This window comes from Triturus cristatus, chromosome 4_2 (assembly GCF_964204655.1).
Source record: "Triturus cristatus chromosome 4_2, aTriCri1.1, whole genome shotgun sequence".
NCBI lineage: Eukaryota > Metazoa > Chordata > Amphibia > Caudata > Salamandridae > Triturus > Triturus cristatus.
The window spans coordinates 222699588-222725694 of record NC_140586.1 but is presented as its reverse complement, the minus strand read 5'-3'; the positions used below and the strand labels follow the sequence as shown (position 1 = coordinate 222725694).

Genomic DNA, 26107 nt, shown 5'->3' with positions numbered 1-26107 from the left:
CCATGTAAGTTATTCTGAAAGAAGAATTGCCGACAAAGATCTCACTAACCTCCATTTAGAGATGGAACAAAATCATTTTGCTTTTTCATTTTTTGTTGGTTTCCAGTTTTGAGAAGGTGCGAAGACTGGTCTAAAGTATGAAGTCTAGCGTACAGGCTAGGCAGTACAAATCAAATCTATGTGGCGTTGACTACTCAGAACTGTCAAGTCTAAGGAATGGCAACAATGAAAATCAAGATTAAAGTAGATGGAAATGGGTCTGGGGTCAGAGGAGGAAGCACATTTGATACAATGTGGGCTGATTATAAGAAGCTCTGCCTCCAGCCTAAAGAATTTCTAAGTATGATTGTAGGGTTCCCCCTTCTGTGAAGTAAATAAACATCTGACCGATCCTGTTCGAGATAAACTAGAAAGGGTGATTGTGCGACTTATGTTATGTTGCATAAAAAAATTGGAATGCCCACCCTTGCTCCCTGAAGGCTAACTCTTACTACCTACATTTTAGAAAACTGCAGAAAACGTTGTTATTCGACTAAACATGTGACCTTGTTCACTGATTGTGGTTTCATTTGGTTAGAGCAGGACACTCTTCTACGCAATAGAGCACTTTATAAATATTAACAAAATAACTTTGTGAATACATTGTAATAGATTACATATAACTTTCTTGATGTAACATTAACATTATTAACTAAGCAAAATACACACATTTAATATTATTCATAATATTATCATTATTAAACGAGTAGTACAATGTAAAAATACACTAACGCTCCATAGTAGCAAGTAGATATAATGTTTTATAAATTTTAAGAATAATTTCTGCCAACTATAATGAGATATGACATTATGGATTTAATGTTCAGTGTATGTTATTATAAGTCTTTTTCACTGTTGATAAGTTAAATATTTTATTTTTTCTGTTACTTCCCACCCTCTTGGCGTGTCCAAGCTAAAATGTAGAAGGTGTTTGTCGTGTGTTGAAGGATACAAGTTAGTAATATCCCATACTGCTACTTCAACGTGACTTATACTTCCCACTCACCTTCAAGTCTATGGAGCTAATTTACAATTTAAAATCCAAGCCAATCTGGGATCAGAAACAAGACTGAAGTAAATGTGTGGTAGAGGAAAGGTTACGTAAAGGCAGTTGTGCAGGGGAGTAATTATGTCAACTTTACTCTGGTTTCTTTGAATACGTCTTAACGTTAGATGGATTCAAAGAAACCAGACTAAATTTGACCTAAATCATACACCATTCCGGTAAGGAGAAACTGGCAGTAGGTCACTCTCACCTGAAAGGTTCTGACGGTGGTATGATGATACAATGCATGCCTTTACTACGCAGATGCCTTTACCACTCATGGTAAATATAATATGGTAAGTGAAACCACAATATTATATATATATATATATATATATATATGTGTGATATATATATATTATATATATACACATAGACATATATACACACACATATATTTGAAACCTGCCTTTACCAGTGCCCATCCCTAAACCCTAAAATGACCCTTACCACCCTTTACCACTGCCCAAACACCCCTGATGTACCCTTACCACCTCAGACCCTAAAATAACCCTTACCATACATTACCACGACCCACCCCAAACCATAAATTTACCCTTTTACTATTTCCTACCCCTAAACCCTAGAATTACCCCTACCTTTCCACTACTCACCCACAAACCCTAAAATTATCCTTACTGCCGCTAAACCCTAAAATTATGCTTAACACCCTTTAGCACTAACAACCCCTACACACTTGCATATATAATATAAACGTATCAGTACTTACCATGCATGGTAAAGACACAAACACTTACCTTGGTGGGAAAGGCATGCATGGTAAAGGCTGTGTGGTAAAGGCATTGCGTTGTAAAGGCAGCGTTGCCTAGGTTGTATAGGCTGTTTCCCATTCTGTGGCACCACTAACCCGTGGGGACTTTGTCCATACTATCTGCATACATTTTCAGAAGTTCTTTTGGAAGTCTTTTTCTCTGTCAGAAATAAACAAATCTAGCTCTAATGCCTATGTTGCTATTAAAGGTTTCTCTGTGAACTTTTCATATATGTTCTTTTTAACGTGAATACTTAGGGCCTGATCACGAGTTTAGGTGTTATTTAACGCACCTAGTAAATAATGATACCATGGTGTACATTATTTATTGGGTTCGATAAATAGCACCTACAACGAGTTTGTAGTAATGACATGGATTTTGGTGTTTAACACACCAAAATCCGCTTGATACGGTAAATACTGTATGCTTTCCCCCCATTAAATTTTGGCAGGGTTGGCCTGCAAAATTTGACGAAGTTTGAGGTATTTAATTATCGTATGCGATAAATACCTTCAAACTCATAATTCCGACCCATGAGTAAACAGGGGTTTATGCGTCGGTCGGAATTAACCGAATCACTAGTAATCAGGCCCTAAATGTACGTCATTTGAAAACACTTAGTCTGTCATTTCACACAGAAAGACTCTTGGATCCTGTAGAACCACAAGGCCGTCATTTATGATTTACTTGCAACTTCTGCATGGCATTTGTCGTGTTGGGTGATTTGTATCTGTAATTGTCACCACTCACTGAATCGTCACTGCTGCAAGTCTTCAGCTGTAACTCCAGAAGGGCAATCTTTTGGTTCACTGTCATCATGGAGCCAATCAGGAACGCTGAGGGAAGTAAGGAGTTAAGGAGCCTGTGACATGATTAACAACAGTTATTGTAACTCTGCCTCCTAGGCTGTATTCCAGTAGCTATTTCACTTTCGTCTAGGGTCTTATCAATAAGGGGATTATATTACACGATAAGGCTGTATATATGTATTACACTGATTATAGGACCCTGCGCCTCTAGCTATTACACTGCCATGGGGGTCTTATATGTAGTTTATGTAGGTTTATTACACTGTCCCTAGATCTATGGCCTTATTTCTGAGGTTACGGCACTACCATGTACGGCCTTGTTCATGTGGTTATTACACTACCCCCAAAAACGTATTTATATAATAATTAGCTTCCCCCTGGAGCCTTCCTCCGGTAGATATTACATTGGAATTGGACCTCGGCCTTGCAGTTGTTACACTATCCTTAAGACCTTATAACTATGGTTATGAAACTACCCCAAATGTTGGTCCTGTTGATAACACCTCATTCTGGATCCCTATTCTTGAAGTTATACTACTGTCCCCAGGGTCAGATACCTGTACTTATCACCTTGCCTCTTTCGCTTTGTTCCTGTAGTGATTACACTGCCATCTTGAGCCTTTTCTCTTTAGTTATTACATTGTCCCAGTGTTTTATTCGCATTGTCTATCCCCTTGTCCCCGCATCTTCGAGTTTTCACTCTAGTAATAAGGAAGTTTCACATTGGGGGTTTCTGCGCTCCTTTTCTCATCTCCCACTATGTATATATTGCACAAGACCTCAGCTTCGTGACAGGATACGAGCTGGGGGCTCCAGCACGCTGCGGCGCACTGACTCGCGCAGTCTCTCCTGCGCCAGAGGATTATCCTGCAGATCCTCCTGGTACAGGGCCATCGGCGAAGCCAGACGATTGATAGAGTCCATAGTGACTGGTCTCTGGCGCCTGCCAAGAAAGGCACATAACTTTCATTAATATTAATTAATATACAGTATTTGCCCTTATACTAACAAAACCTGTCCACCTCCATCAGCCTCACAGACTTGCACACAATGCAAACAACCTACTTTCTCCTCCATGCTCACGTATAAAACAACGCATCCTAATCAAATAACAACTTTACCACATACTTCTCAAAAATCACAATTATCAGAAACACCCTGATCACACTTCTTTCACCTCTACCACCCTCTTATACTCACACCATATCCCAATCCTAATCAGCTATGCTCCCACACTGACACTACATCTCAAACCACACAAATTAGCATAATGAAGGCTGCAAAACCACCCTCTGCACCACTGGACCCTTTCAGCCACTGAAGCGGGAACAACATGGCTCCCTTAACGCTGTTACACTTATTATTGAGAAATTAATTCGTGTTTTTGCCTGAAAATTTAAGAACATGGCTACAGGGCCCAGAAGGGACCCATTTTAAAGTCCATTGAGTATATCCTTATAAAACTTAAGTAGTATTGGTTTAAAAAGACCACATCCCTGAACACAGAGCCGCGGTACAGATTTTATAAACTAAAATAAGGAAACCGCTGATAAGGATCACATAAAACGTTTTCCACTCTACGCATCAACCAGGTATTGCAGTACCTCCAAAAAATGGTTCCCACCCCCCGCTCCCCCCTTTCGAGGAAAACAATGTTGTTCAAAGAAAGATGAGAAAACAAAAGTAGTGCTTCATTGGCAAACTCTGTAAAGTGGCGCTAATATGTGTGGATGTGAATAAAACCAATCTGGCCACTCTGCAACCACTCTGTCTTGCTTTATTTAGTTTTTTATTCATTTTTGTATTTTGAAACTATTTTTCTCTCGGTTCCGAGGCTGCACTTTGGAATACAAAAATGTCAGAAAAAGACATTTACGCAAAAGTGTTTCTTTCTTTGTTGGATTCATTTAGCAGGGGAACAAATAAAGGAAAGGTCAAGAAAGGGAGGGTAAGAGACGTTTGTTGAAGTCATGGGTTTCAGCAAGTGAGGCGGAGCGAGACAGAAAGCGAGGGAAGAAGCAAGAGGGGGCGGGGAAGCTACCAGCAGCATGGCAGGAGAACTGAACACCGTAGGGAAGTGGGTGGTGTGAGATCAGTGTGGTGAAGAGGAGGGGTAGGTTTCATCATATTGAGAAGGGGGCCCCTACACCGTGCTGAGCCAGATAAAACCATGCGATCGACGAGTGGACCAAAGACCTGCATTGTGATCAAACATATACAAAGAAAACATTCTTGCTTGTGGATTTAAGAGTTTCAACATCTTTTTTTCTGTTAACGAGTCACATGTACATTTTGGGGTGAAAAACAGTGGTTACAGCACCCGTTTCATGTGTTACCACCACACTGCCATAAAAAAAATACAAAAATCAAATGCTGTAGGTGAGGTGGGGTTGGGGAGGCAGAGGATTTGCGTTTTACTTTCTGTGGCACTGTTGAAGCAGTGCCTAAAGCTCATCTTTGTGTTTCAAAGCGAGAATTCCGCAAGCCGGAATCCCTCTGTGCCGTCACTAGAATGAACTAATCTTTAGTACGCATTCGTTCAGCAAGTCATTATAACGACTTGCCTTACGGGGGCGCTGGATTTCGGAATAGGTTAATTCACTATTTCAACTCCAGTCTCCGAAACAGAAGGGCAGGTGTTGGACTTTAAATCCAACACCATTCCACCAATGCACCCAGGGCCGGACTGGGAACCAAAACCGGCCCTGGCAAAGTACTCGGCCGGCCCCCTGGGGCTTGGGGGTGCCGCCGAGCTCTTTGCCAGGGCCGGTTTTCGGCCGATGTTGTTACAGGACCGAAAACGGCCCCCAGGGGCCCAAAACCTGCCCCCACCCGTGCGGCGCACGGGGGAATTGCCCGGTGCCCGCTACGGCCAGTCCGGCCCTGAATGCACCCCTTAAGGCAAGTCGTTCTAACGACTTGCATGCTGAATGAATGCGTACTAAAGACACGTTCGTTCTATTACCGGCGCTGTGAAGACACAGCGGAATTCCGGCTTCGTTCTTAGGGATATTTCCCCATGGCAAAGGAAAACAGCTGACTAGGATCACATTAAACGTTTTTCACTCTGCCCATCAACCAGGTATTTCAGTACCTTCAGGAATGGTGTACTTCCCCACCCGGAAAAAAACAAAAGTATCGCTTCACTGGCAAACTCTGTAAAGTGGTGCTAATGTGTGTGGGTGTGCATAAAACCAATCTGGCCACTTTGCGACAACTCTGTCTTGCTTTATTTCCCCTCTGTCCCGAGGCTTCACCTTGAAACTGAAAAATGTCAGAAAAAGATGACATTTGCGGCAAAAGTGTTTCTTTCTTTTTAGCATCCATTTCTCAGGCGAGCAAATAAAGGAAAAGAGAGGAGAGAGAGACTAAGTGCCATTTATTGAAGTCACGGTTTTCACCAAGTAAAAAAGAGCGAGACAGAGAGGGGATAAAAGGAAGAGGAGGAAAGAGGGAGGGGGAGGTGACTGCCAGCGGCCGAGCAGGAGAAGTGAAAACTGTAGGGAGGATTATCAAGGCATGCAACACATGCCTTAACTTGTGCAGGTTCTCTTGGTGGCTCTTTTTTTGTTTCTGTGCCATTGACAAATTGCCGTTTTGAGTATGGTGGTTCATGCAAGTTATGGCGTGCGTTGTGTGTGTTGATAACCTTAACTGGTGAATTTCAGTAGTTTTACGTATTTGAGCCAGATCTATAGCTCAATTTTTAACTGTGCTTTTTTGAGTGAATGTCGTGTTTTTTAGGTCGACCCTGGGCAGAGCATGCGCTGCCCTGGGAAGCATGCTGTATTCAGCTATGGACTTGGAGCTTCACTCACTCTCCGGTGGAGAGGTGTGGTGCAGCGGCCAGGGCAGCTGACCTCGGTGTACAGGGTTCACGGTTCAATCCCTGGCTCCAGCGGCAGCTCAGCTCAGCACCATGTGACTCTGGGCAACAGCTCACTTAATTTACACAATGGTCCCCAGTGCCTTGAGACCCGTAAGGGTGAGTAGCTCGCGCTTTACAAAAACGACTTATATTTTTTGTTGGCTTGTGTCATTGTCCTTTGTAAATGTTGGCTTCTGATTTGTTAATAGGTTTGCTAGTCCCTCTTTAGTACCGCCTTGTCTAGATTCGTAACCGCCCATGAGGACTGGCACTTTTACTTGTGTAGTTGCACGTATGTTTTCTTTACAGTCTGTCTGCACTATTTTCTTTAATGATTTTCTCCTACAGCGCAACACAGGTTGCGTGCTGCGCTGCTCACCAGAATCTTACAATATTGAAAAAATAGACTTCGGCAAGCCATGACAAAGAATTTTAAGCTTTTAGTATGCAGTGCGCCACAAGCGGTGTGCTGCGCTGCTACCCAAAATCTTACAATATTGAAAAAAATCTACTTCGATGAGCAATGCCTTTTTTTTTTTTTTTAAATCGGCGTGGCTCACTACAGCCGACTCCTCCGTGTTCGCTCCCACTCTTCCGCTGAAACAGGAAGCAGTGCAAAAGGTCTTGCATATGCGAGAGTTTAACCTATTGACTTTGTAAATGACAATGCTTTTTAATTATCTGTTTTAAAAACAAACACATAAATAAAATGCATCATCATTTACAATGCCAATACCTTAAACTCTTGCGAATGCGAGACCTATTGCATTGCAAATGCTTGTTTATGATGCATGTAATTTCCAACCCATGCCGCACACAATGGCAAGTGAGTGAAAGGCTTGGCAACTGGCAAGGCCCGGCAGCCAACCCCCTCCCATCAGCCATTCACTGGCCATGCACAGTAGTCCGGTGCAACCCTGGCCTGCAGCCAAATTCTGCACCCAGTCCCCTGCCAGCAGCCAACACCCATGGCGCAAAGCCTTCGACCTGAGTAGCAGGAGGTGGGCAGAGGATGGAACTGCGACTAACCTCCTCCCTTGAGAAAATCTCTGCAGTTAAATCCTTAAGCTGTGCACACAGGATTATGGGCACTGTGCCTGCAATCAGCCAAACCCTGATTCCCCCTGGCCGGTGGGCCAAGCCTTACCTCAACCTTCTGCATTAAAGCCATCAGTCAACCACCTCCTTGACCCTTCAGCAGGCGAGAACCTAAGCCCAGCCTCCTGCCATCAGCCAACCACTGCTGTGTATGTCACTACTGTGTGGTTCCACCAACAAAAGTTGAAAGCATTTTTTGATTTGCCTATAACTTTTGCCCACATGGACGAATCTGCACTAAATTGGATAGTAGCTTGGCAGAGTCCGCTCAGGCCGGCACGTCAGTCTTAGAGTAAATCTGTTCAGGGGGAAAAAACTAAGTGTTTTCCCATTTTAGGTCATCTAGGTAATTTTGCTTGCTCCTAAAGCCAAGCGCGCAGGACAGACCTTTGCGAAACTTAGCCGACTGAGTTCACCGATTGCCAAGTTTTGTGGAAATTAGTCATGGGGACAAAAGTTTTAGGCAACTTAAAAAACACCTTTTCAATGAAAGTCTAACTTGAACATAACTACACAGTTGCTAATGCCAATGTGTAAGAATGATTCTGTTATAGAAAAAAAAGTACCTCTGAATCTTGTCTTGAAGCAAGCTCAAATAGCTCAAAACTCTCTTCCTCTGTTAAAAATAATAAATTAAATCAATTTTCTGTGGGTATGGCCTGGTACTAAATCTCACAGACTACGGAGCTGACTGTTCTGTGAAAAAGGAGAGTGGGGTACTACCTCCGCCAAAAAGCTTTGCGGTAGGTGTTGGTCTTTCATGTAGTCGGAGGGTCAGGCATCTTTCATATTTCACTATACTAATTCACCACTAATCCTTTATAGGTTCCAGAGTAGCATGCTACTCGCTGAAAAAGCGCTTTAACATGTCATCAGGGGTAACAAGCACTATATAAATGCAAACCTTTTTTCCCTCTTCTATCCACCTGCTACCCATCTCTATCCAAATAACTGAATAACATTCACCACTCAAATGACTTTCATGTTTCACTATACTAATTCACCATTAATCCTTTATGGATTCCAGGGTAGCGCGGTACTCGCCAAAAAAGCGCTTCGACACCCCATCAGGGGGAACAAGCGCTATATAAATGCAAACCTTCTTCCCTCTTCTATCCCTCCGCTGTCCTTCTGAATCCAAATAACTGACGAACCTATCCACCACTTACATTACTTTCATATTTCACTATACTAGTTTAACACTAATCCTTTATGGGTTCCGGAGTAGCGTGCTACTCGCTGAAAAAGCGCGTCCACGCCTCGTCAGGGGTAGTAAACACTATTTAAATGCAATTACAATGCCCATTCTCTGCGCTGGGTAGTCCTGCGATAGTACATTTCCAGGGAATGCTTTGTGAATTTAGCTTGTCGTTTTCTTGTCGTCAGGGGCTTCTCGGGTCAGAAGCTGCACATTCTTTGAGGGGGTACGCTTTGATAAACGTGGGTTACGAACTACATATCCCAGAATGCGTTAAGACAAGAAGTGGACTACTCAGTGGGGACAGTTCTTCAGGTCCCTTGAACGCTTTGTTCCCAAGTATTGTTCGTTTCCCTTTTCCACCCGACCCAATACGTTACCTTAGTCCCTCAGCACAGTTACAATATGCTGTCTACTGCGCCTCCAGCTCCCCCACTCTTCGTAGCTCAGTGGATTCTCCCGCCGCTGTTCCCGCGGCACAGTCTGACGCGGTCGCCATAGTGACGGACGCTGGACGACCCTAACTGACCATTAGTAGTGGGTAGTTTACCTAAAAACATAGGCAGTTTCTCTTGAAAGCATAACAAATGTATTTTATATTCTCGGCGGACAAGGGTGTGAGGGCTCTAGAAGTTCCCCGATCGGCCTCCCGAGATATCAATGATCCCTCTTACCTCTGCCATTTGGTGTCTCCCAGGGTTGAGCCCCGCAGTGCGCATGAGCGTCGGCCGTGGCGCCTGCGTAGAGTGGGCCAGTCTAATCCAGGCAGTTAAAGAAACAGGGATTAAAGGCAAGGTAAGAGATGGGGATGTCTAGAAAGAAGCCTAAAGTGGCGAATTGCAGCTTGATGTGAGGGACTAGCGAAAGGAGGCGGGCGGGGGAGGTAGCTACTATAATGCGCCGGAAAGGGAGTGGGGAATAGTTTTATGTCTGTAAACTAACGGTTGCGGGAGCCTACAAAATGCTTCTTTTGAACACTGGTATCAGTATGCCAGGGTTTTGTTAACTACGGCTTCCAACTTGCACCTTCAATGGCAATTACTGCTTTCAGCACACGCCGCAGTGGAACTACACCTCCCAAAGTGCACCTCTAAGGCGTGGGGATAATGAAAAGTGCACAGGGGGAGAGGTGTTGTTTTACCCAGTGCTTTAAGTGGGATGAAAAAACTGGGGGGGTCTCTCTCAAAGGGACGTGGCTTAAAAAGACGTAAACTAAAAACCTGTGCTTAGCATTGTTTGCCGTCCCACTTGTATTTTGCTGTTTCTCTCATTGCAAGATATAGGATACAACAAGTAACATCATACCTAAAACAAGTCAGTACTATTAGCTTTGTCAGCGGTTGTTAGTTGCATAAGATAACTAAGCAGCAACTATGGCTTGTATCTAATATTGAAAAAGCTTCCACTTAAAGCCCTGGTTACACCACGACAATGTTGCTGCTCCTGAGTTTAAAAAAGAGAAGGGTAATCCAGAGAGAAAATGACTCTCTTTAAAGTATTTTCCTTCCCCTACAACGCTTACCTGGCATGACGTCATGCGTAACTTATTCAAGAAGTAAGCAGTGTACATCCATGTGCCTGGTGTCACCGCAGTCCGGGAAAAAACAGCCAGCGCCAAAGGCCAAAACAGAGCCCGATAGAGACCCGTTTCGAGGCCCTCTTTAAACAAGCATTAAAAATGCAATAGGTATCGCCTTTCATTAAGTTAAAGCCATTTGCTTTGCTATACAATACCATTAGTAAAGCAAATGGCTTTAACTTAATCAAAGGCGAGACCTATTGCATTATTAATACTTATTACTGTGGGTGCTGGCGGGACCCGGCACACTTAAACCCCTTTTGGGCCTCACTCTTCACCGCTGTCTCCCATCTAGTGCCCTCATTTTATCCGCTCCCTTTTACCTCCTAATTTGTTCTTCACCCCACCCCCTTCCATCACTCTATCCTCTCCATCACCACTCTTGTCATCTTACTCTTAGCGAGCTCCTCTTCACTCCACTCTTCCCCTTCGTTCTGTGTCTATTCTCTTCCATCTCAGACCGTTTTGCAACCTATCCCATCTCACCTTCACCCAACAATATCTCTCCTCCGGTTCCACCTCCTTCAGCTCACCTCTCTTCCCCTGCGCGCGTACCCACCCCTCTTCACATCACGCTTATTCTTCACACCCTGCCCCTTCTCTTCCCTCTTTCCTGATGCCGTCGCTCCCACCCCAACCCGAATTTTCTCCACCCTGCTGTTCTCCATGTTTTTTTGAGATAGGAGGGAGTTGAAAAACTGATTAGCCCAAGATTACACATTGCGTGGATGCGCGCTACCAATGTTACTGAGATAGGAGGGAGTTGACAAACTGATTAGCCCAAGATTACACATTGCCTGGATGCGGATATGTTGAACATTCAATTCAGCTCGTCGCTTTCCACCGCTGTCTTCACACACGTCACCACAACATAATATCAGATGCTAATATCAACTGGACAGCACTTCCCCTATCGATATTGTGAGGATGAAGGTGAAGTAACCGAAAGAATGAAGGTGGCGTACAGATCAGTGTCAGTCTTTGAAGACCGGGGGCGTATTTTCCTAGCAAGCTTTTCAACCTTCTGCACTATCTGAACACCTCTCTTTTGCGAGAGGCGCCCCACAAATATAAAGTATTTTAATGATTTACATTGTTCATTAATTTCTTTTTTAATGATTTACATTTCAAAAAAATAAGTTTAGATGTAAGAATACTGATGCCAGGGAGGGAGGAGGTAGCGAACTAAATGCTGGGAAAATGGTATAATTTGTACAGAAGTGAGAGAGCCAGGTAGAGTCGGCTTGAATGTTAGGGAGGTGTACACGAATGTAAGAAAGTGCTGGAGGTGAAAAATATGTTAGATGCAGGCGACATGGGGTTGGAAGGCCTCCGAGCCTTTCAGCATTTCTTGTCACAGACAGCATGGGCTGCCGTGGGGGTCCCATCAGGATTCTGTCTGTCCGCATTGCCAATAGTTCTTTCTAAATGCTGCAGGGCGACCAGGAAGCATCTGGCACTTATTTTTTTTACCCTTTTCACCTTTTTTGAAACGTGGAATAAGAATAGTTGATGCTTCTGGCGCCCGATACACTATAAGAAAATACAAGTATTTGCAGTGAAGCTGTCTGCCCATTCTTAGACTGTCACCTTGATTAAAAGCACGCCAGATGGAGCCATGTCAGCACAGTGGGGGGTTCACCCGATGACTTCCTGCATTCGCTCACACCGCTGGGACCAGCAGAGCTCGACGCTTGTTTATTTAATGCTCGTTACTAAAGGAGAGATTCCAGGCGCACTATTACCTCGGGGCAATACAAGCCGGGGGACTTTCTGCTATATTATTGTCAACCGGACTACATACAAACGTTTAATATTAGCCAAAGCTCTTACGTCTGCATATAGATAATATTTGCCTAAACGCATATATGTTTGCATATAGATAACACTGAAGCTGTCTGCCCATTCTTAGATTGTCACCTCGATTGGCATAGAAAGTCCCTGAAGCAAGCTGCTGTCGTCATTGCCCTACCGCCCTGTCTCCTTTTCCGATGGCCCATCCGGACTGGATCCTTTGATCCACGGCTTGTTTACATAATACGCCTACTTATGATAAGAAATTGATTCATGACAACCGTGAAGCAAACGATCCAGGCCGGATAGGCCGTCCCAAAAGGCGAAAGGGCGGTAACAAATAAGCCTAATTTTCAATGGGAGACCACCGTTTACCCTAAACGTTGACGCCTTCCAATGAAAATGAAGGGCGGGGCTTCAAGCGCCCTTCTAAAATGTACTCTCTCACTATAAGTCTCACCAAGCGAGCAGCGCATGCGCTGCAACGCTAGGCGAGACCTAAAAACTGCCGGTTTTCAAATTTTTCCTCAAGCCACATTCTCTCCAATATAACGAGCTAGCTTGGAAGGACAGACATACCAATGGAGAATACATTTCTAGCGCGACTCCTTTCATAAAAATATTCATACCTCACTTGAAACAAACAGCGTAACCTGAATGCCCCATATTTGGGCAAGTACTAAAGGAACAGTACTGACAGTAACAGCGCAAGCATTCACTTCGCATATCTGCACCTCAATAAGTATTATCACTGGCACAATGTATCCTGTGCAAATCCAGCATCGCATATTATGGCCCATATGGAACTCTTACTAAGTTTTTTTTCTTCACAAACTTTATTGTTTTTTTTTACAGTACATACAATGCTTGGTCCTGCACTTCAATTATGATCAAATATTCCACTGTTTACATATATCTTGCGTGATATCACAGTGGGGATCAATAACAGACATTTAGCCAGTACAAAGTTTAGTTTTCGTGCAATGCAGAACGTTGTGTACATTACATTACTATCCCTAAATATGGTACAACTTAAAAAAAAACTCACTTTCCCCTTACTTGCAGCTATCAACATTCAGAGCAGAGTTGCAGGTGGAATTGGTTGCATGGACAGTACCCTCCTAATGGATTCTAGTATGGACAGTAACCTCAATATAGTATAATATGTTGGTATCCACGGTGTTACCAATTGTATGAGGAAAAACTTATGACTCTTATTACATAATATTCGGGTGGTGCGTCATCAGTCAGTACCTTACTAGTGGTAGCTCAAAGTCCAGCCGGACCAGGGTCAATGCGTGCGTTGTTCAGGTTCTCGGTATGACTAGGGTTTTAAGGATTGTAGTAGGGTGCCCCATTCCATGGCTATCAGTGTTTTCTTTAATCCCCTGTACTCTCCTCTGCAGAGCGCATCACCTTACGCCTTCCCCCTTCCCAAAACATCTTCCCACCAAGTTGATATGCCTGGGGTGCGATGCTGACTTCCATCTTTTAGTTATTAGGCATTTCACGAGAAGTGCCAGGTCTGCGAAATTCGCCTTTACCTTTCAGTTTTTGGGGGCGGGGGGGGGGGGTAAAGCCCCAGCAAGTATCTTTCAGCTGTACTCCAGTTAGTCCCTCCCACTGCTTCTTTCAGCGCTGTACCTATTTGTGTTTGTGCCCAGTAGAATGAAAGCGTGGGGCAAGCCCACAACATGTGTAATAAGTCTGCATCTTGTTCACAGCATCTGGGGCATGCTGTAGATACCCTTGGAAACATAGCATACAATCTGTGTGGTGTGAGGTAGGCCCTGTGTATGAATTTGAACAAGAATTACGTGAGACTTTCTTAGGACATTCAAGTAGAGTATTCCATTCCTTGTCCTGTAGCCCACTGCCCAGGTTGTGCTCCCACATCTCCAGCAGCTGTGTTACAGGTACTGCAAAATGTGTTCGTAGACCTCGGTATAGCCTTCGTATTAAGTGTCTGCCATTTTCCATTAAATATATGGAGTGTACAACCCTTACTAAGTAGCCGACCATTCTAATACATACATAATGAAGATTCATGTCCTGTGTAAACTCAATTTATGACACTTACAACACCAACACAAATTAATGTTGTGATGCACCATCTCAAGTGCCCATGGGTAATACAAAAAATAAATAGAACTGGAAAGCGCGAGCTGCTGTGAATCAGGCACAGCCCCTGTCAGACTCGGCCAGCAGATAGCTTATTGTTGAAACCCATATTATTGAGACGCCTCTGTGGTGTCCCTATCCCATGTAGCCATAAAAATCTAGTGCCCAAAATGACAAAGTTACACATGCCAAATTCGGAGTTGGCGACAAGTTAATATAGACGCATACTAGTGTGAGTAATAGTGTCCCTACTGGTGGCCATTTTTATGTCAGGCAGCGTGTTACTGTTCAGTTTCAGTTTGCGTTTGTCTGTGTCTTTTACACAATATTAATAACAAGCAAGCATTGACGAGGGAGTGTGTGGAGGGACGGAAAAGGAGCAAAGACAGAAAAGACCGCTTAGTACAGTGACTACAAGGTGAATGAAGCACAGGCAACAGAAGAAAAGAAAGGGGAGAACGTAAACACATTGTAATCAGTTGTCCCATTAATATTGTGCTGTCCCCAGAGGGAGAGGATGTGGCTCAGTGGTCAGAGCTGCCGACTGAGGAGCTGGGACCAGTGTTCAGCATCGGATCAACATTCACTAATTCTTAGCAAATCACTTAATCTCCTGTCCAGGATCTACTAATTTAAATCATTTTTATTAAAAAACAAAACAGCAGTATCGAAGGGGCGGTCAAGCAGTGTTGGGGGTGGGGAGAGACAAATAAAAAAAATTAAAAAACGGACCTCGGAGAGGTGGTTGGGGCAAGCAGGCAGTGAGGGGTGAAGGGTTGGAGCAGTAGCCAAGGAGGGGAGTGAGTATTAGCAAATATAAAAAGCAGCTGTTTATAATTACGAGGAGAGGGAGCAAGCGTAGGCACGAGTGAATTCCTGAGTCTAAACGAAAAAAAGAGTGCTCAGACAGTAATAAATAACATGACGAGTAGCAACACATGTAAGAGGGGCAGTCCTCATGGGAGGTTATAAAAGAAACTAGCACTGGCAAAGCCAATAGGTCTCGCCTATTCGACATTTATTGCATTGTCAGTTTGTTTTTAGCCATGTTGTACAGCAGCGCAGTTAAAACAAAGTGGCTATGACACGGTCAACACCGGCCTCTTGTTTTATTTGTTTTTATTTTCAGCCATGCAGGTGTACAACATGGCAAAGAAAACATTGACAAAGCTCACTAATTGAATTTCCAACATTTTTAAATGAAATAATCTGATTCGACCACTAGAGGGCAGAGTTGCTTTATATAAAACACACAAAAAATAAGTAGTACTTCAGTCACAGTCCTACTACTAGCTTGGGTGGAAACTAAGATGTTTCCCGATAGATCCAGTATTTAATTTGAAACGTTTCAGGAGCTCTGCACCAGTGGCTGGTAGGGACAATAGGTGGTGCAGGCTGCAGTGGCCTCTAGAGAAGGGCCTGTTTACAAATTAATGACTGATAAATAAATCTGTACTTGAGCCATACTCTACACAAATAAACATAAGTGACGATTGGGATGCGCTGCTGAAATAGAAGGCAGCAAAGAAGAGTGATAATGGTGATAAGTAATGGGCTGGCTAACAGCCCCTTTTTAGAGGCTTTTTAGGTCTCGCTGAGTCAGCGCACATGCGCTGCTCGGTGAGACTTTAGTAGGTGAGTTTTCAAAGTGCTGCTGGCTGGCGACAAGCTTGCGTTCACGCAAGCGTGGACACGCGAACCAGCAGCCTTTAGCGCCATCTGTCTTTCCTCTTGCTTGCTCCCTGCCTCCGCCCCTCTCCCCGCCTTCGCATTTACAAGCGTAAGCAAATTAACATGATGCAGCATAACATAAAGGCTACTGATATACACCATTTTTATTCTGCTAAAATTTCAGAAAGCCAACAATAATTCAAATCCACTTGCAAATACAACATACTGGGCGAAGGCCACTCTCAGGCATAGATGCTTGAATTTTCAACAGCACCACTGCCCCCAGAGGACAGAAAAAGAACAAGCAACTCAAAATAACAATACGAGTTATGTTATGTTCGTTGTAAGGACATTTACGAGCAGCAGACTTGAATACTGCTTAGCCCTCCACAGAATACAAGAAAGAGGTTTCTTCTGCAAGGCAATAGGTAAACAGCATCTCTGAATTTTACTAACTATTTGTCGAAATCATCAATAAAATCAGGCTACCACACAGAAAAATCTACAAACTCTCCTTTAGAAGTGAAAGTTGCTCCATCGCCATTACACTTTTTTTCCTTCTGGATAATTGTATGTGGGTGGTGACATGAGAAACGCAAACTATTTCATCTGAAGGATGCAATACACAAATACATCAACATTTCTACACAACATATATATCGAACCGAAATGATGGCTCTGTAAGTTAAATGATCACTGCTGATATCTGCACTGCTCTGCAAGTCAAATGTTCAAATCCCTGCAAAACAGACAGCCTTTGCGCCTTTCGAGGTCGGCAATTTGATCACCATTAATCTGGTATAGTAACACTGCGCATTTGCAGGGCTTACAAATGGGAAAACAACACATACACACACAACCACACAACCAACTACACACACAACTACACACATAAACACACACACACTCAACCACACACATAAACACACTCAACCACACACACACACACTCAACCACACGCACACACAACCCCCCACACACACAACCACACACACTCGCACACAACACATAGACACACAACCAAACACACACACAACCACACACACAACCACACACATAACCAACCACAACCAACCACACAGCCACACACACAACCCCACACACAACACATACAACCACACACAACCACACACACACACACACAACTATACACGCCTTTCGAGGTCGACAATTTGATGACCATTAATCTGGTATAGTAACACTGTGCATTTGCAGGGCTTACAAACGGGAAAACAACACATACACACACACACAACCACACAAAACCACACACACACACACCCACACATACAACCACACACACACACAACCACACACATAAACACACACAACCACACACGCACACACGACCACACACACACTCAACCACATACACACAACCACACACACTCCCACACATACACCAACACACACACACACACACCCACACACACAACCACACAACCACGCACAACCAACCACACAACCACACACACACACAACCACACACACCACCACACACACCACCACACACACACAACCACACACACACAAAACCACACACACAACCACACACACAAAGGGTGGAGACAACTGCAGCAGGACCTTCGGATCAATCAGGACAGCAGAACCACCGGAAAAGGAACCCCTCGGCACGACCTGGGCAGCAAGAAGTTGTCACTGGAGACATCGTGATCCTATGAACAATAGTGTCATTAATGATCTAATCCAAACTGTAAACTGTGACAAATAACATCCCTATATATTGCAGTACCACAAAAACAGCAAAAAGCATTGGCATAGCCAATAGGTCTCGCCTTTGGGACCTTATAAGTGTTTTGCCATTCAACAGTTGTTGTTGCACCAAGGATATTGTGCTGCATAACTAAATACTTATAAGGTCCCAAAAGCGAGACCTATTGGCTATGCCAATGCTTGTTTTTATTATACACAGTAGATTGTTGCAAAGCAATAGCGCATACACATTGACTTAGGCGAGACCTAAAAATGTGAGAGGAGAGGCAAGGGACAATCGGTATTTTCACAAATTGCAACCTCTCCCGTTGTTAGCATAAAAAACTGCAATCACTACCCTGTTCTTTGTAGTTGAGAAATATGTGCAAGGCATTCAACCATGTGTAATGCAATTACACAGATCCAAGTTTTTACATGGACGAGTATAATGTCCGGAACGTTCCGTGTTATTACCACCATTAAGTTCTACAAAGCTGGGCTATTTGTGGGGCTCCCAACAAGGCAGCAGGCAATCTTAGAGGTTGGCGTAAACACACGTTTGTCTTCTGTGTGATGTGTGTACCAACCAGTGCGGACACAGTGGGTCACTGTCCGTCACGATTAGGTACCGCTGCAGAAATGTCTACAAAGGACTAGAAAGTTTACGAAGTACAAAGCACTATTATTTAAACATTCTGAAATGTTGAGAGAACCATGTCATGAGAAATTCCATAAACTAGTTTAAAATCAGCTCTGGATAAATCAAATGGAGCTGTACATTGAGTTTTTGTCCCATCCATTGAGAGAAGGATAACACTAAAAAGGTCGCCTATTGCATTTTTATACATAGATACCAATTTCAATGTGATAAGTTAGTCACTAATAGTCAGCTGCTTTCTTTGCTTTCCTACATTATGGCATTTAAATGATTTAGTGCTTAAATAGTTCAAAGCAAATTAGAAATCTAGGCTTAAAGTCTGTCTCAAAAATTCTTTTTTTTAAAGTATTATCTCTCTTCCTAAGGCAAGGGATTGCTGTATTGGCTTGATCTCCTTGACTCGGCAGTTGAGTACTTCAAGGCAAAACCCGTGGGGCAGCGTTATGGAGTTCATCCAGGGGCAGTCTTTACAACCACTGTGGGGGAGGGCAGGAAAGCAGCTGCAACTGTGACTTGTCGACAAACATTATGGGTTTTTGATGAGATGTCACCATATTCCTGCTAAGTGACGGAAAGCCAAGCACTCAAGGAAAACAAGAATTAAAAGAAGAAAATCGCATACAATTCTGCATGCTTTGAGGCCACTTACACTTGGAACATAGAAACGAGGTAAAGCACGGCGAGCGTGTTGGCTGTAAACAGTAACAGACCCACGAGGAATGCAGCTGGCCACCCTGGGCGCCGCTGCTCGCTCCCGCAAGCAAAACGCTGTGGGAGTGAACCTTTGCAAAAGAGGTGGGACATGCGCCCGCCTTTAGCCATTTGCAGGTTACCATAACGAAATGACACAGCCAACAACCAACCCAATGCGTGGGGGGAGTCTAGACAACTTTGTGTGGGTCTGAGTGCTTACAAGAAGCCTCACAGAGCAGTGCATGCTCGCTGGCTCAGGCTCGATCTAAAAAAGGAGGGACTAGTGACCATATTAACCAATGAAAAGCAGCCATTTACAAAGGACATTTAAAGGAGCCAATCAGAAAGATGGGTATTGCTTAATGCTCATATCCTGAATACAGCATCTCTTGAAGAGACAGCACAAATGCTGCCCATGCGAGACCTAAAAAGAGCCAGAACCCCTGGGCCACGACCGCCGCCGCTACGATGCCAACACGCTCCACACCCTCAACCCCGGACGGATCCACACCTGCTTCAAGGCCGCCCCGAAACGCACACACGGCCCCTTCACCTGCCGGAACTGCAGCTACACCAGCCTCAGAACCGACGAACCACCCGCCAAGAAAGACCGCACCCACCTGCGATGCATACTACTGAACACCCGCTCAGCGCGCAAACACACCGTTGAGCTCTGGGACTTGCTTGACACAACATCCCCAGACATCGCCTTCCTGACAGAGACCTGGTTGAACGACTCCTCCGCACCCGACATCGCCATAGCCATCCCAGACGGCTACAAGATCACCTGCAGAGACCGCACCAACGGAGTCGGAGGAGGAATCGCCATCGTCCACAAGAACAGCATCAGGGTCTCGACTAGCACCGACGACGCGATCAGCACCGTCAAACACATGCACTTCCAGATCTACACAGACCCCAACTCCACCCTCAGAGGCACCCTCGTCTACCGACTCCCTGGACCCCGCCCTCGGTTCAGCGACTCCATCGCCGACTTCATCAGCACGCACGCCCTGACCTCCACCGACTACATCCTCTTCGGAGACCTGAACTTTCACCTTGAGGACAACAACTCCACAAACCTGATCGATAACCTCACCAACCTTGGACTAAAGCAACTCGTCACAACGCCCACCCACTCCGCCGGCCACACGCTCGACCCAGTCTTCTCCTCAAGCCTGCACGTCTCCATCAGCCACACCACCGAACTCCTCTGGACCGACCACCGCTGCATCCACTTCACCTTCCAGAAACCTTCCACACACCACCGCACCCAACAGATCCTCCGCCACTGCTGGAGCAAAATCACCGAAGACCAACTACATGCAAACCTCGCTCTCACCCCACCCACCGAACCCTCCAACGCTGCCCACAGCCTCAGATGTTGGATCGAAGACTGCGCCAACATCCTCGCCCCGCTGAAGAAACCCCCCCCCACAGAGACACCAGCAAGGGGGCCAGCTGGTTCACCCCAGAACTCCTAGCCTCCAAGCAAGCCTGCTGGAAACTAGAGAAGAAATGGCACAGCGAACAAACTCCGGACAACCGCGCAGCACACAAGGACGCCATCTGCAACCACCACCACCTCATCAGGGCCGCCAAGAGAACCTCGTTTAAAGACCGCCTCGACAACAACTCACACAATAGCAAGGAGCTCTTCAACATAATGAAGGAACTCTCTAACCCCAGCTCTAACACCAACGACATCCCGCCGTCACAAGCCCTGTGCGACTCCCTCGCCACCTTCTTCCACCGCAAGATAGCAGACATCCACGACAGCTTCAACACCCAGACAGACCCAACAGACAGCAACACAACAGACCCTCCGCACACCATCGACCACGACCCCCCTGCTAGCCTGGGCCAGCGTGAGCATCGATGACACCATCAAGACCATGAGCACAATCCACTCCGGCTCTCCGTCAGATCCCTTCCCGCACCACGTCTTCAACAACGCAAGCAGCTCCATCGCACCCCACCTGCGCAACATCATCAATCTCTCCCTCGAGACCGCGACCTTCCCAGAGAGCTGGAAACACACCGAGATCAACTCCCTACTGAAAAAACCCAAGGCTGACCCAAGAGACCTTAAGAACTTCCGGCCCATCTCTCTGCTCCCCTTCCTGGCCAAGGTCATCAAGAAAATCGTCAACAGACAGCTAACCCGATACCTCGAAGAAAACAGAATCCTGGACCCTTCCCAGTCAGGGTTCCGCAGCAACCACAGCACCGAGACCGCCCTCATCGCCACCACGGACGACATCAGGACCCTGATGGACAATGGCGAGACCGCAGCACTCATCCTCCTAGACCTCCCTGCCGCCTTCGAAACTGTCTGCCACTGCACACTACGCGCACGCCTCCAAGCCGCAGGGATCCAAGACAAGGCTCTGGAATGGACCACCTCCTTCCTCTCCGGCAGAACCCAGAGCGTCCGCCTCGCCCCATTCCGGTCCGAAGACTCCAAGATCATCTGCGGCGTACCCCAGGGATCCTCCCTCAGCCCGACACTATTCAACATTTACATGGCCCCGCTCACACACGTCGCCCGACAGCACGACCTCAACATAATCTCCTACGCCGACGACACTCAACTGATCCTCTCCCTCACCAAGGACCCCATCACCGCCAAAGCCAACCTCCACGAAGGAATGAAGGCCGTCGCCGACTGGATGAAGACCAGCCGTCTGAAGCTGAACTCGGACAAGACGGAGGTCCTCATCCTCTGCCCCAACCCTTCAGCCTGGGACAACTCCTGGTGGCCGACAACACTGGGAGCAGCCCCGACACCCACCGACCACGCACGCAACCTGGGAATCATCCTCGACTCAACTCTCTCAATGACCAAGCAGGTCAACGCCGTCTCCTCCTCCTGCTTCAACACCCTCCGCATGCTCCGCAAGATCTACAGATGGATCCCGACAGATACAAGAAAGACAGTCACCCAGGCCCTCGTCAGCAGCAGACTCGACTACGGAAACGCCCTCTACGCGGGAGCCCCGACCAAGCTCATCAAACGACTACAACGCATGCAAAACGCCTCGGCACGACTGATCTTCGAGGTACCACGCCACGGCCACATCACCCCCCACCTGAGGGACCTGCACTGGCTCCCCGTCAGCAAGAGGATATCCTTCAAGCACCTCACCCACGCACACAAGGCACTCCACAAGACCGGCCCAACCTACCTCAACAGACTGCTCTCCTTCTACATCCCCAACCGCCAGCTCCGCTCCGCCAACCTGTCACTCGCCACTGTCCCGCACATTCGTAGAACAACCACCGGCGGGAGATCCTTCTCTCACCTCGCCGCCAAGACATGGAACACCCTCCCACTGAGCGTACGACAGACCCAAGACCTGCTGACCATTAGGAGGATGCTCAAGACCTGGCTGTTCGATCAGTAGCACCCCCTCCCCCCCCAGCGCCTTGAGACCCTCGCGGGTATGTAGTGCGCTTTACAAATGACTGATTGATTGATTGATTGATTGATTGACATATATGGATGGATTATGTACTGGTAGTGTACGTACTCAAACACACCACCAGTCCATGTTATGAATGTGTTTTCCAGAATGCCTTATAGGAGCTGATGTGGTCGAGTTACAGCTCCAAACATGCACTGTGGGAGGGATTCAGTTGACATTTCTCAGCATGTGTATAGTAGTCAGCTCTCAGCATGAAAAGGTGAAAGGGAGAAATACAGTTCCCAGAATACAATTGAGACTACACTTACTGGCATGGATCTGAATGCCTCACGTGCCATTATCATCCTTAGGAATATCAGCTTGGTGTTCACGTAGTTTGGTTAATTGCTGTGAGCGTGCTCCTAAAGCAATTCTTGAACTCCTATAATGTGACACTTTATTCATGGCCTTGGTTTAATTCTATTTTATTGTATGTTTATCGCTTGATTGGGTAGGAAGGCAGCAACATTTCACATTCTCTGACATTCGAGATACCCCCACCATTTGTCATTCACAGGCTTTCCACCTGGTGTTTCTGAGGACGGTCACCTGATCTTTAGCTTTACGGTACAACTCTTCCAAAACTTTGCATCATGCCGCTCTTTGGGAACAACTTTAGTCCGAAGAAAACACCTCCTCGGAAGTCTGCATCGCTCTCCAACCTACATGCGGTAAGTCCTGAACACTGCCCTATGGTCCAGAATGTCCTCTTTTCTCCCATCCACTCTGTTATCCCAAACATGAGCCGCTCAAAATAAAAAATGAGAAGTTGTGTTGTAATATTTTTATAATCAAAGGTCAGGAATGGCTGAATGTGAATAACAAGCATTGGCAAAGCCAATAGGTCTGTGTTGGCTGCTAACCTTTTGGCTTAGTCCATGCTTCTTCTGTTTGTTAATGTTTAGGTCGAGGACTACCGGTCTGCCGAAGGCAGAACCGGAAGTCGAGATTTAATGTTTCCTAGAGTGGCTCCTTAGCCCGCCTCTCTTTTTGCCTCTCCTCCATTGGCTGGCTTCCTAAACGGAGGCCAGCCATTGGAGGAGAGAGCCGTCCCTCCAAATAGGCTCCGTCTTTTTCAGATTCGGGGGCGTGTTTTTTGGTGTTCTTTCCACTTTTTAGCCACGCCCCCGAATCTGAAAACCGCTGCTGCGTTTCTTTCCCCCATGTGATCCCAGCTCTACCCTTTCCTCCCTCCCCTTCTCTCTCCGCTCCTGCGCACCAGAGCCCTGACGCTGGTTTCATCCGCCCCCGAATCTGAAAACCGCCGCTGCGTTTCTTTCCCCCATGTGATCCCAGCTCTACCCGTTCCTCCCTCCCCTTCTCTCTCCGCTCCTGCGCACCAGAGCCCTGACGCTGGTTTCATCCTCCTTGAATAACAAAAAAATCTCCACACGAATTGCGAGTTAAAGCGAAGGAAAAAGGCAAGAGGAGAAATAAGGTAACTAAAAATAACTCGTAGCTTTGGTCACTGAAGTGAACCCCTTGAGAGCCTTGGGGGATGTGGGGAGAGGGGGCTGCCGCCAAGGGGGAGGATTAAGAGAGAGAAACTGCGCCGCTGCGTTTCTTTCTCCCGTGTGATCCCAGCTCTACCCTTTCCTCCCTCCCCTTCTCTCTCCGCTCCTGCGCACCAGAGCCCTGACGCTGGTTTCATCCTCCTTGCACTGGGTAGTCCAAATTAGTTTAATGTTTTCGTGATCCATGCGCCTTGCCACCCGTGCTACCTGCTGCACCACTGTTCTGAAATATGCTGGAATTGGAGAGTGTTTTCTAAAACTGGGTGTGCACATGCCACAGTGGCCATTCCTGTCACGAGGGCAGTGCCTTGTTTTAGCTCCCCTCCCAGGTGAGGCCAGTCGCTCCACACCAGGTGAGGTCAGTCCCGCCACACCTCGAGTCAAATCCGTCCACCGAGGGGTGTATGCTCGCCCATTCCTCCCCCACCACCTTCCATGAGTGAGGAGTTCCGGCGTCCGCTGCTTCTTTCTCAAACTCGGCGCTAGTGTGCGCGTAGTGAGGAGGTCCGCCCCGGCGCCAGAGAGGCTCGACTCGTGCCTTCTGCCCTCCCCGTGCCACCTCCTCTCCTCTGCAGGGATAGGCTCAGAATCGTCCAAACTGGCCCCCAAATCCCGACATGGCACAATGCCCCTGAACTAGTGATGTCCTTGTTTTTAGAATAACTAACTCATTCTCCTCCTTTACATACACCACATGAAATTAACATGCAGTGAGACATGATGGCTCTCAAACCTGATGAAAACTATAATTAAAAAAAAAAAATCTTGCTCAAAACAAAACGTTTTCACTTGTTTGTTTTATGAGCGAACAATCAGGGCTCCTAGATTGTCAATGCCCAGTGTACTTCCACCGTAGTCCGGCACCGCTCAGCAGCGGCTAGCACTATCAGGCAGTGCGGGGATCCCGCGGAGCACACAGTCTGCTTCATGATCAACTCTCTCTCCCTTTCTGACTTCACCGGTTCCGAAAAAGAACATGCAGTGACAGCTGATGCAACGCAAGGAAACGTGTGTTCACAGGCTTACTGGGATAGTAGTTCAGTATGCAGCCCGTTGTCGTTGGTGTTCATGATACCCTAGACAACATAAAACTACATCCCCCGGCGTCCTATACGAGGGAGGCAATGACTTTCGTGCAGGTTGGCGGGAATTGTAGTCTTATTGGTTACTCAATTATGTTGAAATAAGTATTTTAACCGTGCAAAAAACCTACATATGCCAATATGCACATGATGAAAGAAGCTCCGCAAATTCGGTGGGGCGTATTTCTTTCAGGTTGAGATGTTCGGGAGTTCCCCGAGGTCCTTGAGTAGAGGTTCAGACAATCTATAAATTAAAAAAACAACTATATATTGCGTGCCGACCCTATAATGCCGAGACCATTGCATTGTAAACCACCAGTGTTTTTGTCCCGGCGGTAGCAACACAGAGTCCTGGTGACTCACCGGGGGATGGCACAGCTCTCGCGGGCGGCGCCAGGTGGATCTGTGTGGCTCTGTATGTATGTCTGGGGGATACACTTTGTATGTGTGTGGCTCTGTGTGGGTGGTTCTGTATGTGTGTGGGGTTGGCTCTCTCACTACGTCACTCTCTCTCCCTAACTCTCTCTCTATCTACCTCACTCTCTCTCACTACCTCACTCTCTATTTCAATACCTCACTCTCTCTCTCTATCTCAATACCTCACTCTCTCTCTGCTAATGCAATAGGTATCACATATGCAAAAAAAAACTAATTCCAATAGAAATGCCAATGCCATTTATTTAGGGATACAATAATGATAAAAAAATAATGAGCAATACCAATAGCTCTACCTATAATGTTGCCGAGACCATTGCATTGTAAATGCTTGTTTTCATATGAAAACAAGTGACACACAAGAGGCTTGGAAGCAGAGTTGGGGAAGCTACCAGGCACTTCCTTAAGTAATAAGAAAAGCATTGCCTAAAAGCCAACAGACATTTTTAAATGTAAAAGCACAGCTTGCACCAGTAGTCCCTCGCACTGAATGGAACTACTTATTGTGCGGATGTGCAAATTGTGCAAGAACAGAATGCTGTCATAGTCG

The 26107-nt window shown here is 46.0% G+C and overlaps 2 protein-coding genes across 2 annotated transcripts in view; one reads left to right on the top strand and one right to left on the bottom strand.

The window, feature by feature from the left end:
• FAM227A (family with sequence similarity 227 member A) overlaps positions 1-10943 on the bottom strand; it is an 80844-nt gene extending 69901 nt beyond the window's left edge. The window contains exons 1-3 of the mRNA XM_085601292.1: positions 10896-10943; positions 3467-3609; positions 2608-2693 (exon numbers count right to left, since the gene is read on the bottom strand). Coding sequence (XP_085457418.1) covers positions 2608-2693; positions 3467-3590 — 210 coding nt within the window. The 5' untranslated portion in view covers positions 3591-3609; positions 10896-10943. The remainder of the gene's footprint in view (positions 1-2607; positions 2694-3466; positions 3610-10895) is intronic.
• The window catches only part of CBY1 (chibby 1, beta catenin antagonist), a 39532-nt gene continuing 22919 nt past the window's right edge, over positions 9495-26107 (top strand). Inside the window, exons 1-2 of the mRNA XM_085601291.1 lie at positions 9495-9625; positions 23044-23197. Coding sequence (XP_085457417.1) covers positions 23120-23197 — 78 coding nt within the window. The 5' untranslated portion in view covers positions 9495-9625; positions 23044-23119. The remainder of the gene's footprint in view (positions 9626-23043; positions 23198-26107) is intronic.